Source organism: Pelodiscus sinensis, chromosome 1 (assembly GCF_049634645.1).
Source record: "Pelodiscus sinensis isolate JC-2024 chromosome 1, ASM4963464v1, whole genome shotgun sequence".
In the NCBI taxonomy this organism is placed as follows: Eukaryota; Metazoa; Chordata; order Testudines; family Trionychidae; genus Pelodiscus; species Pelodiscus sinensis.
In genome coordinates this window covers 162,256,019-162,269,467 of record NC_134711.1, presented here as the reverse complement: position 1 = coordinate 162,269,467, position 13,449 = coordinate 162,256,019, and the positions used below count along the sequence as shown (strand labels likewise).

Genomic DNA, 13,449 nt, shown 5'->3' with positions numbered 1-13,449 from the left:
GGGGAAATAACCATAGCCCAAAGTAGGAAAACCAGGCTTCCAAACACAATGTCAGTTACGTTCCAACCCATGGATGCATTTGATTGCTTGCTGATGTCCAGGCCTCCTTCCTTAGGTAACTGCTAAATAAAGAACAGATTATAAAAGAAATATCGCTGAACTTATTGCAATGTTGGTGTGACTACAGCATATGTAGCTGTACTCCTGTTAGCTTTGAACTAACTCACTCAGCTAACAGCCGTGATGCTTATATCTCTTATATCAGCCATAGAGCTATAGGACCAAACCTGCACTTCTTGCTTTAGCCCTTACTTGGGCATAAATCCCATTGGAGTCAACAGGGCTGTGTCTACACTGGGCCACTTATTCCGGAAAATCAGCTGCTTTTCTGGAATAAGCTGCGAGCTGTCTACACTGGCCCTTGAATTTCCGGAAAAGCAACGATGCTCTACTGTACAAAATCAGCTGCTATTCCGGAAAAACTATTCTGCTCCCGCTCGGGCATAAGTCCTTATTCCGGAACACTGTTCCGGAAAAGGGCCAGTGTAGACAGCCCAGTAGTCTTTTCTGGAAAAAAGCCCCGATCGCGAAAATGGTGATCGGGGCTCTTTCCCGGAAAAGCGCGTCTACATTGGCCACAGATGCTTTTCCGGAAAAGCAGCCTGCCAATGTAGACGCTCTTTTTCCGGAAATACTTATAATGAAAACTATTCTGTTTTAAGCATTTCCGGAAATTCATGCCAGTGTAGACACAGCCCCCAGGTGTTTGGCCTCAGTCCAGAGCCCTGCAGGCTGGAGCTCCGGTAAGTGTGATGCTTAGACACTGTCGCAGAAACCCGTTCAGCTCTTAGAACATCGTCAGTGGATTGCGCCGAGGGACTGGGGATGAGCCCTTTATTCTCTCCTCCCATCCCAGTGACTTCACCCTATTCAGCCTTGAACTACAGCCCCTTTGCAGCAGATGTATAACACCCCCCAGGCTTGTACCAGCACAACGATTGGATCTTCCCCATGCTGTAGCGCTCAGCGTTACAAGGCTGTACAGAGTTTCCTTTCAGCAGCGGAGTCCAGCCAACGCTGCTTCTAGGCATGGGGCTAAATGACTTGATGTGCTGCAATTTACAGGAAACCTCGGGTGCACTTGCAGCCTGTGGTTCTGTGCTTCCTGCCAACAGTGAGCTAGTTCACAGGTCTCTGCTTGTGCCGGGGAAAGGCAGCACTCGGAGATCAGGGTGAGAACAGAAAGCCAGCAGACTGCTTACTGTTGATTTAAAAAACTCAACTGCATCACAGCTTGTGAACTTAGCAGAGACACGTACTTTGCCCAGAGGTTTAGCATGTTGCCCCTGCCCTTGGCAGCGCAGGAAAGACCACGGCAATCAGGGCCAGGTCTCCCCGTGGCAGTGCAACGCATGCACTGGTGCTAGGACAGTGGGCCACACCCAGCAGCCCCCCCATACCAAGAGACCAGGAATGGCATCAAACTCGGGTCTCCTGTGTGGCAGACCACTGACAGCCACCAGGGTGCTTTAGCTTGCACACTGAGCGCCCTGCAACCCAGTGAGTGAGTCAGCATGGACTTGAAGCAGGCTCTTCCTCATTGCGGAGCACAGCACTAATATTAGTTCACAGGGGGCACTTCCGTGGCACTCCCTGGTCCCACCTTCCCAGGAAGTAATAGTATGTTACTGGCAGCAGAGAGCCTTCAACAAGCCACCAGAGCCATCTTGAACCTCAGCTTGCAATTAACTTTATTTTGTGGCCATCACCTTGAGAGAGGAGAGGGCAGATTGTGGGACAACCTGCTCATAAGGCAAATGCTGCAGCAAATGTCATTTTGACCCCAAAATTGTCCTAGGCATCAGGATTGGGCACAGAATCCCCTCCCACCAACCTGACTTTGGGGATGTCAGATGGGCACAGAATGAACCCTTCACCCACCTTAGGGCCCAGTTCTCACTGAGCAAGAACTCCCTTGCTGAGATCACAGGATAAGGCCAATCCAGGATGAAGACAACACGGACCTTTTACTTTAATGGACTGGAATGGGCATAGCTAACCATCTTGCACTCCAGGACAGGAGCTGTATGCCCTTCAGGACACAGGCTGGACTCAGTGACTCCTCCTGCTCACAACAGGGAGCTGGGGTTAGACACAGGGTACCCCCACGCCATCCCTGCTGGCAGTGCACAATGAAGGGGTAGCCCAGAGCTATGTGTGAGTGTGTCATTCTGGATGGTGGCCACTGAGGATCACACATCTTTTGTCACTATGGATAACTAAGTGAAAGCCAGATATCCAGAGTCCAGAAGCAGTGTAGGCTAGCATTGTATTGTCTGCCCTCAAGTCTTTATTTATGCAGTACTAGGTATATATTGTATACAAAATAAAGGACAAGCCATTTTTTAAAATAAACCTTAAAACAGTCAAACCATTAGCACACACTGCAGAAAGCTGGATTAGGAGTGAATAACATTTTCCTCTGTACTGACCTGCTTCTGAAGAAAGAGCAAAGTACAACTGGCCTCTTAGCAGGATATGCAGGTCCCCCCCCCCCCCCACCCCACACGTCTCTTCCCTGTGCCAGGCAGGTCATCACTAGGCACATTTTTTTTTAGAGAAACAAGGATACACCTTTTAACACCACAGGAGTCTCAGAGGATCATCTACTTTCCATGAGAGGAGTAACAAGCTCCAGCCAATGTGCCACTGAGATCAGCTCTCATGTCTCCATACCTGCCTCATGCTCATTGTGCTGTCACTCACACCAGAGGGGCTGCTTTTACTATCCAGACAATACAGTGAATAAAATAGAAACACTGGGCCTCGGCGAATCAGAGAGGTCATGAGACTTGCCAAAGGGGAGAGGAATAAGCAAGAATGTTTTTCCCATTATATGCACAGACATGGGTGCTGACTGCAGGCCAGCCAATCATGTCCTTCTTTGTCAAAGCTAGAAGTCTCCACAGTTGTGTGTAAATACCCTGGTTATACACCTTTCAGTTGCCACTGGAACTGCAGGTTCCCCTGACCCGCATCAGTCTAAGGATATTTTCTTTCAGAACTCTGATCCAGGTGTATCAGACAGATGAGGTGGCATCAGATGCAAACCAACTCTTTCACCGAAATGGAGCACATGAGGCCTCCTAAGTCCCTCAGTGTGGATGGGGCTCTGGCAGAGGAGCGGAAAATGCCGCTGCAGCATTTCCAGTTTTTTTCTAGAAGCAAACAATAGTGTAGAGAAAACAAGACAGTGAATTCCCTTCCTTTGCAACATGTGACTGGCTCCAGGTGGCACACCAATCTTAGTGGCTGAGCAGACCACCACACCTGGGCCTGTTTGGAGAAGACAAAGTGGCCATGGGATGACAGAGCCCACAAGGTTCAGAGAAAGTCATTATTAATGAAACTACTTGGTTTTGGTTGGTAGCAGGTATTGCAGTATTATGGAATCTCTCACAGCAATGCATACTGGCTCCTGCCACGTGGCAAGCATAATTGCCAGAGGAACTCTGAACCAGGTCACGTCACTGCAGCCAAGACATAGAGTTACCATTTCTTTCCAGCACACCTCTATCTATCAGACCTTCATTACAGTTAACATAACTGTTTTCCTCTCTACGGGATCAAATGCTGGGCTGCAACAACCGGAGGGGTGTTTGGGTAGAAGTGCGGCTAGTAGGGAGAAAGAGCTAGATGTGATAAATGACATCTCAATAGAGTCTTAGGGCCTTCCAAAACAAATTAGACTGGAAAAGAGCAAGGAGAGGTAAAACCAAGCGAAGCAGATTTCAGCACTAAATGCCCCACATTTGCATGGAGTCACTTGGAGCAAGGTAATGACTTTTGATCACCTCAAATCTCCATCGTTGAACCTTTCCATCAGTCCTTCAATATAAACAGTGTGAGCTTTTACAATAAAAGTGGCCAGTCAGGGGGATTGCTGGAGATTTGCAGAGTAATTTTTGTTGTGGGTCCCACCAGAGCTGGTCATGAGACGATTTCTGTTCCTCCAGGACAAATGCTTACTGTCTCTCTTTCATGTGGCTTGGAGATTTTGGCTGAGTGCGTGGCCGAGGCTGGGGAAGCTTTGCCTGATGTGGAGGATGAGGCTGTGGAGCGGGTCTCTGCTGCTGGCGTGGCTGCCTCTGGGGAGCATGAGCTGGAACTTGAGGAAGGTCCCGATATTTTAATTCATCACTCATTTTTTGATTTTGCATCGATCTCTCCTCTTCTGCAAAACACCAAGCAATTAGTTAATGACTCAGCATGTGCAAACAAACAGAAAATAATCTGTGCGGGTTGCAGAAGGAGTTTGCAGAGCAGTCTACACCTGTCTTAGTTTAACAAGTTGCTGAGCTCTTTCCAGGGCCCTGTTCCTCTAACAGGTACCAAAGGTTTACACTGCAGCAGGGTTTAGCATTAGCAGAAGTATCACACTGAAGCCTTTTAGTTATCCAGAGATTTTGAAAATAAAACCAGAAGGGCAACAGAAAAATTAAAAGATTCAAAAAGGAACGTGGTGTTGTTATTTCTGGTGAGTGACGGCCACCGAGGGAAAGAGGCTTTGACACTGGCAAGCATCGAATGCTTAAGTAGTATGGTGTTGGGCCCCCTTCTTATTTCAATGAAATAATAAAAACTAGATTTGCCCTCTACTCCGTGACTACCTTGATGGCCCCGTCCGTAGGTGTCACAGTGCTTCTAGGGTATTTCAGTCAGTTCCATCCCCTCCTATTCTCAATGAGCCCACTCTGCTGGAAAGCTACCGCAGCTTACCAGCAAGCAGGATGTGTCCCAAAGATACTGATCTCATCCCTTATCTTTGGAGGGACATCAGGGGGCTCCATAAATGAAGTTTGTCCAGCCGCTGTCCATGCTGCCATTGTTCTGCAGGTAGACAGAAGACCCCGCACACAAGGGCCATCAATCTAATACCTTTTCCCCAGACTAAATGTTCTTCCCATGGATGAAAATAGACGAATGGTCTTTGGCCATTTTATTGCCATTTCTGAAAGACCAGTGGCCATATGTGATTTAACGTAGGGACTGAGTGACCCAGTGGCTCAGATACTGAACTGATCCTAAAGTCATATGGAACCATTCCAAAGAACCTAATGTTAACTAACACAAAGTTAAATGCACCTCAACACTCAATGAGGACAGGGACAAGTCAGATTAAATATTGTGTCAGTGGATCATGGGTAAATTTTTGGTTCCTGTAAGGTTATCCATGACAAAATATTGGCAAAATATTAAACACAGCAGTCCCTGTCTAATTGCTGGGGTACATAGTTATTTAAACATGGTCACTAAAACAAATTGTTTGCCAGAATCCAGGAGTCGACAATAGGGGAGGGATCACTAGATGATTACCTGTTCTTTTCATTGCCTCCCAAGCACCTGGCATTAGCCACTGTCACAAGACAGGATACTGGGCTAGATGGACCTTTGGGCTGACCCAGTATGGCTGTTCTTACATTCATGGCTCCTCAAGGTCATATTCTAACATGTCTTAGTTTTCTAGTGAAGACATGCCTAATAGGTCTGGAGTTTGGGTTTGGTTCAGATGAGCACCCAAAAGTGCAGTTGCTGAACTGTCCATACCTCTCAGGTCTGCAAAGTCAGACTAGAAATATTCCAAGGAATGGTTATGAGGAAATGTGTGGTCCTTCCGGTTGCTGGTCAAGCCAATTGCACCCTAAAAACATCTCATCATGAGGATGGAGAACCTAGCTAAACCCTGTTCACCCTAATGATATGACTTACCTGTCATGAGGATTTCATTGTTATTTATAGCCAATACTTCTGTTGTATTCTTTAATTTGATTTCTCTCATTGCAAATCTTTTCTTCTTTTTCTGTGACCATTAGCACAAACTCATAACCTAACTTTTCAAATTGGCTAGTGATTTCGCATATCTCTGTGTTTGGGATACCATACTGGGGCTTGATTTTAAGAGGATGAATAAATAATAATAAAAAAAACCTCTCTCTTATGCTCTGTACTTTTGAAAATCTGGTCTCTTTAAAGTCTCTTGGGCTGCCTATCCAAAAAAATGGAACTCCCCAAATCATTCTCTAGGCATGCCTACATTTTCAAATGCAATAACTGATGCTGGTTAATAAGAGTGTATGTTCAGATTCTAAAGCATACAGTTAGATCAAGGATGTTCAAAATAATCATGGCTGCTTCTCTGAGACAAGCTTTTGGACAGTATGTTCTCCCCTAACTGGTAAATAATAGTCCTTAATAATGCTAAAATAGCATTGTCTTGTTAAATACACCCATCAAAAACCAAGATTAAAACAGACAAAGGAAGTGGAGAATTTCAGTGTGACAAAACTCACAAGTTTCAAGTACTTACCCTCTTCGTCGTATCTTTCTGCTCTCTTCTTCCTGATACAGTAAATCAGCAGTGCCAGAAAAATGACAAAGAACACTGCACCTCCAGCAATGCTCAGTATGAGAACAATGTCCAGTGACCCTAGCTCAGAGAGAAGACGGGGATGTCACAACGCAGTGTCTGAAATTTGGTCCCAATGATTTAGAGAATGTACAGATGTGACGCTTATGATATGAAAACCATGAAGTCCCAGCATCTTTAGTCCCAGCATCTCAAAGCATTTTCACAAACAATAAATTAAGACTCATAAACACCTCTCTTAGATAATGTTAAGTATTATTATCCCCATTTTACAGAGAGGGAAATTAAGACACAAAGTTAAAACATTAGCTCATGGTTACATAAAGCAGCGTTTCCCAAACTATGGGCCGCGGCCCGATACCGGGCCGCAGGAAAAAAATACCGGGCCTCAGCATGGCTGGTGGCTGCCAGCAGGGCCGGCGTTAGGCTGATTCGGCCCCATGCCCCTGAACCTGGAAGTGCCGGTGAGTTACAGAGCCGGGGGCTGGGTCTCTCCCCTGGCTCTGCCTGGCACGGGCACAGGTCCCCCGCACCAGCTCCCCGCGCGCGTCCTCCCACCCCGCCCCCAGAGCATCCCCGCCGTGCACGGCTCCTCTTCACTGCCTGCTTCTGCCCATGTGCGGTGTTGCACGTGGGTGGGGAGGATGCCCGGGCGTGACGTGATGTCACGGCCCGGGATTTTAAAAGTCTTCGGAGGCACGTGGCATGGCCACTCTAGCTCCGGCAGCCTCTGGCCCCGCAATGTGGAAGACAGAAGGTAGGGAATGGGCTTGGGCGGAGGCGAGGAGGCGGCAGCGGCGGTGGTGGTGGGCTTGCGTGGAGGGGGAGGGGGAAGAGTGGAAGGGGAAGGTACCAAGGGACAGGGTGCAGGAGAGAGAGACAAATGCCAGGGGGCCAAGTGCAGACAAAGAGGGAAAGGGCAGGAGGGGAGGTGTCAGTGGGAGGAGGGACAAGGTGATGCTGGGAGTGGAGAGGAGAGGGGAAGGGTATTGGGGGCTGGAGGAGGAGGTACTGGGAGAAGGCTTGAAAGAAGGGATGGGCATGAGAGAGGTGGGGATGGAGCAAGTCATGTGTGAGGGCACAGAGGGGCAGGAGGGGATGGGGCAGAGAGTGCTGAGGGGGTGGGTATCAGGAAAAGAGAGGGAAAAGGGGGCAGGGGCAGTAAGAGAAGGGGGAGGCACCAGGAGGGTGCAGGGCTAAGGGAAGGTGCAGGTGCCAGGGGATTCTGGGGTGAGGAGGAGGGGAGAGCTGGCCACCGGAAGCAGCACTGGACTGGGGAATTGGGGCAGGCTGGGGAGATTGGGGGGCTGGTGGAATCAGGGCTGCCAGGGGGTGCAAGGATGGGGGCAGGGAGCTGGCCGGGGAAGATGGGGGGGGGGGAGAAGAAGCGGCTGACAGAAGGAGGGCTGGATGCGGGCAGCGGGGCTGGCCAAGGGAGATTGGGAGGAGAAGCTGGGGGGACCTGGCTGCCTGGGAAGGGGTTGGGGGAAGTGGGGCTGGCCAGAGGCACAGCAGGGGGAACGGGGGGGGGGGGGGGGAATGAATCAGCCTGCGGGGAGAGGGACTTATCCGGCCATATGTAGATCTTGGGACGCTGCCCCTGTTCCCCCCTCCCCACTGCAAAGCACAAAGCATGAGTTAGTCCGGCCCGGGGATTCTATTGTTCCCCCACACACACACACACCCCTCGAGTAGTTGCGAACTGTCTGGCTTGTAGACACACTCATGGAGCCTGAGCACATTTACCAGCCAGGCAGTTCAAAACTACAAACTGGTACATCTATTAATAATATAACTTACCTACTGAGAAAATACCAGACATGTTATATGTCTGGTATTTTCTCAGTTTGTTTTTTATGTGTTTATATTTTTGGGCTGCAAAAAGCAGTATTGGGGGGAAAAAAAGGGTTCCAACTAAAGTAAAAAGTTTGGGAAACCCTCGTCTAATCAGCGTTCTGTCTTTCTTACAGTCCATTTATCCAATCCATATTCCTTAACTTGGTGGCAAGAATATTGTGAGTAACTATATCAAAAGCTTTGCTAAAGCTGGCACTGGGGTTTTTGGGAGGACCAGAAACAACTTATTTGAATATTCATCATTTTATTAATGAATATGCAAATATGCAAATGACCATTACCGGTCCTCCAAAAGTTCATGAATGGATTTACTGGGCCCCGGGTCAAAAAGTTTGGGAACCCCCGACAAAGAATTCTGCTTCTTGTCAAGTTTTCATGGAATATAGAGTTATGAAATGTGTGTGTGATTCACTTTGTTCAATGCGGTGGGTTGTAATGAGAGCTAAAGGTATAATTCACTGAAGTGCCAAGAACTTTGACTTAAGCAACAATAGTTGGCATCTTTCTGCTAGTGATGGTCAAACCTCAAAAGTCTTGTTCTACAATGGCATACAAAGATCTGAATGCTCTTCTGGCTCTTTTAAGGACTTTTAAAATGCTTTGAATGGACAAAAATGGGGCTCAGAGTGTGATAAAAAACAGACTATTTCAGGAGAGCTTTCTGCTGAGCTGAAAATACTGTGAGAACAGCTTGTCTCCTGGCATTTCAGAGCTTGCTCTTCCAGCCCTGGCTGAAACTTGAAGGCAAGAGCTACCCAACAATTATCAATGGTGAAGAAACAGAAAAACTAACTGGACTTTATGTAACCACGAAGTAAAAGGTTAGTTTGATCTAAGGGAGGATGTTGGTGCAGTTGTTCCTTATTTTAGCCATATAGGCTTGCTTGAATCTCCACTTCCCCCTCCAGCATCACATCTCTTTGGGAATTCCCCTCTGCATCTGGAACGTGTCTCTTTGATTGCATACACTCAAGAGTAAGCCCTTTCAGAAGGGACACAGAGGGGGGCTAAATTCAACATAAATGTAAAGTTGTGCATTGGAGGTCAATTGGCCAAATAGAAATGTGAAGTGCAGTATCAGGCACCAATTTTTGTCTTCAGTGGGCATGCAAATGAATCATTTTCATACTGAGGATCAAAACCTGGCTCAGTCCTTCCTTTGGCAGAACTTCATTGAAGTAGATTATGGTTGTATTTGCGTAAGCACTTCAAACCTTGTGCCCAATGAACTAAAAATAAGTGGGTAGCAGGAAAGACATCAGGAAGGATGTAAGACATAGCCCTGCCCGTCCCTCCCCTTCATAGTGTCATTTAGACTTGTTTTGCATACCCACTGAACACAAAACCAGTGCATGTTACAAATCTTTACAACGTACAACTTGTCTGCATTAGAAGTTTTTTCACCTGTACTGATGCACAAATCCCTAATGTAGAGTAGCTCCCATTCACATTTGCAAATCCAAAGTTTTGCTTACAAAAGGGGGGTGACTGGTATACCAAAGTGTGCTAAGATATACATGCTTTGAGTATTATGTTATGAAATCTGTCTTTAATTATCCCAGGGTTTCCTCTTCCTCCCGCTCTTATAAAATGGATTCAGGGCATCCCTTCTATGGCTTGTCTAGACTACAGGTTTTTTCGAAAAAAGTGGCCTTTTTTTGAAAAAAACTTCCCCTGGGTCTAGACCGCTGCTGTGTTCTTTCGAAAGTAAATCAAAAGAATGCAGCAGTTTTTTCAATCCTGGAAAACCTCATTTTACAAGGAAAAACACCTTTTTTTGAAAGTGCTCTTTCAAAGAAAGGCGTTATGTAATGCAAACTGTGCTTTTTCAAAAGAGAGCATCCAGACTGCCTGGGTGCTCACTTCTGAAAAAGCGGCTTGCTTTTTTAAAAGTACTAGTTGTAGTCTAGACGCTATTTTGAAAGAGGCTTGCAGTCTAGACGTAGCCTTTATGTCCAAGATACGTTCCAAAAATGTGGACATACAGTGAAATGACATAAAGCAGGGAATTTTTTCCTGTGGCTGACTTCTATTTGCACAAATTGGTCTTTTTTTTTGTGTGCGATGGAAGAGCGGGAATGGGAGGACTTATAACCCAACAATTTCTACAAGCGTCAACGACGTTAGTGCAGAACTGACATATAACAGGACAATGTATAGAGGGATGCCTTGTATAATAATACTTACTTACCTCAGGCTGACTGCTGCAAGGCTTAATTACTCAGTATCTGTAAAGTGCTTTGTGATATTCCCAAAAAAACCCCATCGGCTGTGTCTATACTGGCGCGATCTTGCGCCAGAGCTATGCAAATGAGGCTCAGCGTGGAATATCGCCGAGCCTCATTTGCATAACTAATGAGCCGCCATTTTTGCAGAAGAGGCTCTTGCGCAAGACGGAGCTGTCTACACTGCCCCTTCTTGCGCAAGAAAAACCCTCTTGCGCAAAGCCATTATGCTGATTATTTTCAGGCATAACAGCTTTGCACAAGAGGGTTTTTCTTGCGCAAGAAGGGGCAGTGTAGACAGCTCCGTCTTGCGCAAGAGCCTCTTCTGCAAAAATGGCGGCTCATTAGTTATGCAAATGAGGCTCGGCGATATTCCACGCTGAGCCTCATTTGCATAGCTCTGGCGCAAGATCGTGCCAGTATAGACACAGCCACTCTGTATACAATTATATCATCATCGTTATTTGAGTTGGCTAAGTAGCCCACTTAAAACAAGAGATTCAAGTAATAATAATGTTGAGCGTTTATATGTTGTTTTTCATCATAGATTTCAGTACAGTGGTATCATTATCCCCATTTTACAGATGAGAAAACTGAGTCACGGGGAGGTGAACTAACTTGCCCAAAGTCCCCTAGCAGGCCAGTGGTAGAGCTGGGAATAGATCACAAGCCTTCAGAGTCCTACTCCTGTGCTTTATCAACTGTGCCACATTGCCACCCAGGGCTAACTAAGACCTGAAGAAATTTTAATGTGACAGGGCCAGCTGACCTTTGCCCTTCCTCCCCTCCCCACATCCCTGGTGTTTCTAATTTGCACAGGAAGAAACCTGTGGTGTGTTTTTTGAACTTTCTTGTGATATGACACATGTGGTCTCGTTGTGACAAATGCTCTCACTAGTTGTTGACGCTACAGAAAAAAAACCAATACATTCCAGAATGTCAGACAATCTGAAATACCCAGCTGCTGATACATGAGAGATAGTGGTCAGCAGCCAAATCACAATGGACACGGAGAGCCACACTCTCAACTGAAATCAACTGAAGCCAACGGAACTATGGAACGACACTGATTTCTCTGTAAAATACTGGGAAATCTGGGGATGAAAAGCCCTATACAAGTGATAGACATTAATTATGATGATGATGTTAATTTACAGACAGCGAGGATTGGCCCTGAGTGATGAAAGAAGGTGCTTCATGCAAGAAACTCCAAGCATTTCATATACACAAATGAATGTGACTGTAAGAAACAGCGATGCAACACTGCCTTGTGGTGGCGTCATCTCTGGATCTTGCCAATTATCCCTGGTTATGTTTAAGAGTGGCTTCTCGAGTCTTATATCTTCCCTCACATTAGAGTGGGCTGCCTACTGCAGGGGGCTGCCCTCAGGAAAATGCTGAGGCTGCAGCAGCTCATGGAGATCATTGAAAATGTAGCAGAAGCAGAAACCATTGGGGCTGCTTGCCCAGCTGCTGCTGGGAGAACAGGGACCAGAGACGTGGGTCTTATATCCACACCCCGGTGCTGTGTGTCTCTCACACCTCCCCACCCACGATCACCTCCACGCTCTCCAAGAAGGTGAATGAGCCTGGACATGCAGTGTCAGCATCCCTACCCCAGTTCCTTCCAGAGCACGCCCGCTGTGACCAGGAGAAGCCACTTCCTGCCCTTTCTCCCATAAGTGACTGGGAGTTGCCGCCTCTCTCCCCCTTTCGCTAGCCTCTGCTTCACTTTGGCAGAGCCAGTGCCATCATACCAGGTGCTGGCAGAGCTGCTACCTCTCAGACGCAGATCAGGGTGGGCCTGGTGCTAAATGGGTGGCCCATGGCACTGCCACTGGGCCAAAGGGGGCAGAAATCATCCTTTCACTGCAGTGAGCTCCACAGTGTAGGACCCTTTCCTCACCCCCTTTGAAAGTTGACTGGTTTTACTTATTTACAAGCACTTCTCACTGCAGTGCCTGAGCAGTTCACCTGCTAAGGGGGAAGTATTGCCATTCTACACATGGGGAAAGAAAGGCACGGAAAGACTAAATGACTTCCCCAAGGTCACACAGAAAGTCTATGGCCAAGACATGAAGGTTATGTCTACACTCGTGGCTTCTTGCGCAAGTACGGCCATTCTTGCGCAAGAATCCGCAGAGCGTCCACACTGCCCGCTCGCTCTTGCACAAGGAAATTTACAGTACGGCGTGGTAAGAGAGGGCTTCTTGCACAAGAGCTACACTCTTTTTTAACAGGAGTAAGCCCTCTTGCACAGGACCTCTTGCGCAAGACGGCAGTGTGGACACTCGGCAGGGATTTCTTGCACAAGAAAGCCCTCTGGCTAAAATGGCCATCAGAGCTTTCTTGTGCAAGAGAGCATCTATACTGCCGTGGGCGCTGTTGCACAAAAGCACAGCGCACACATGGCAGTGTGGACGTTTTCTTGCGCAAGACTTCTTGCACAAGAACCCTTGCACAAGATGGTCTTGCACAAGAAGCCGCGAGTGTAAACATAGCCGAACTGAGCACAGATCTTCTGCTCCCACAAGACTCATCCATTTTGTCCTTCTTTTTAAAGCTCCCCCACCCAAATGTGGTTTCAGAATGATTCTGCTACCCCATGCTTATCTTCCATGTCATATCATTAGATTGCCTTTTAAATGGTACTTCCTGCCTGTGGTTTTATAGATGGTGGCAATTTACAGCATTCTGATTAGATTTATTTGTATTCTGCTGTACAGCATCTGTGTGCTTTGGTAGGGGATAAAATAATTCCCTCTAGGTCAGTGCCACCCAAACTGTGCAGCACTCCCCTCACCCCCCTCCTCCCCCGTCCTCCAAGGAGGATCTGGCACAGCCAGGGCCAATCTGCACAGAGGGGCAGGCCAGGAGCACCACGCAGCTTTGCCTCACCTCCAGCTCTGCTCCAGCCCTACCCCCCCCCCCAGCACCCTG

General features: G+C 47.4%; 1 protein-coding gene across 4 annotated transcripts in view; it reads right to left on the bottom strand.

The window, feature by feature from the left end:
- Positions 1-677: 677 nt before the first annotated feature.
- Positions 678-13,449, bottom strand: part of LOC102451665 (T-cell surface antigen CD2) — a 31,413-nt gene continuing 18,641 nt past the window's right edge. For 3 of the 4 annotated variants that reach the window (XM_075909225.1, XM_075909224.1, XM_006124233.4), the window contains 2 exons: positions 6,368-6,487; positions 678-4,234 (listed from right to left, as the gene is read on the bottom strand). In XM_075909225.1, coding sequence (XP_075765340.1) covers positions 4,026-4,234; positions 6,368-6,487 — 329 coding nt within the window. In that variant the 3' untranslated portion in view covers positions 678-4,025. Of the gene's footprint in view, positions 4,235-6,367; positions 6,492-13,449 lie in introns of all 4 variants that reach the window. The other variant, XM_075909222.1, reaches the window with a different exon arrangement.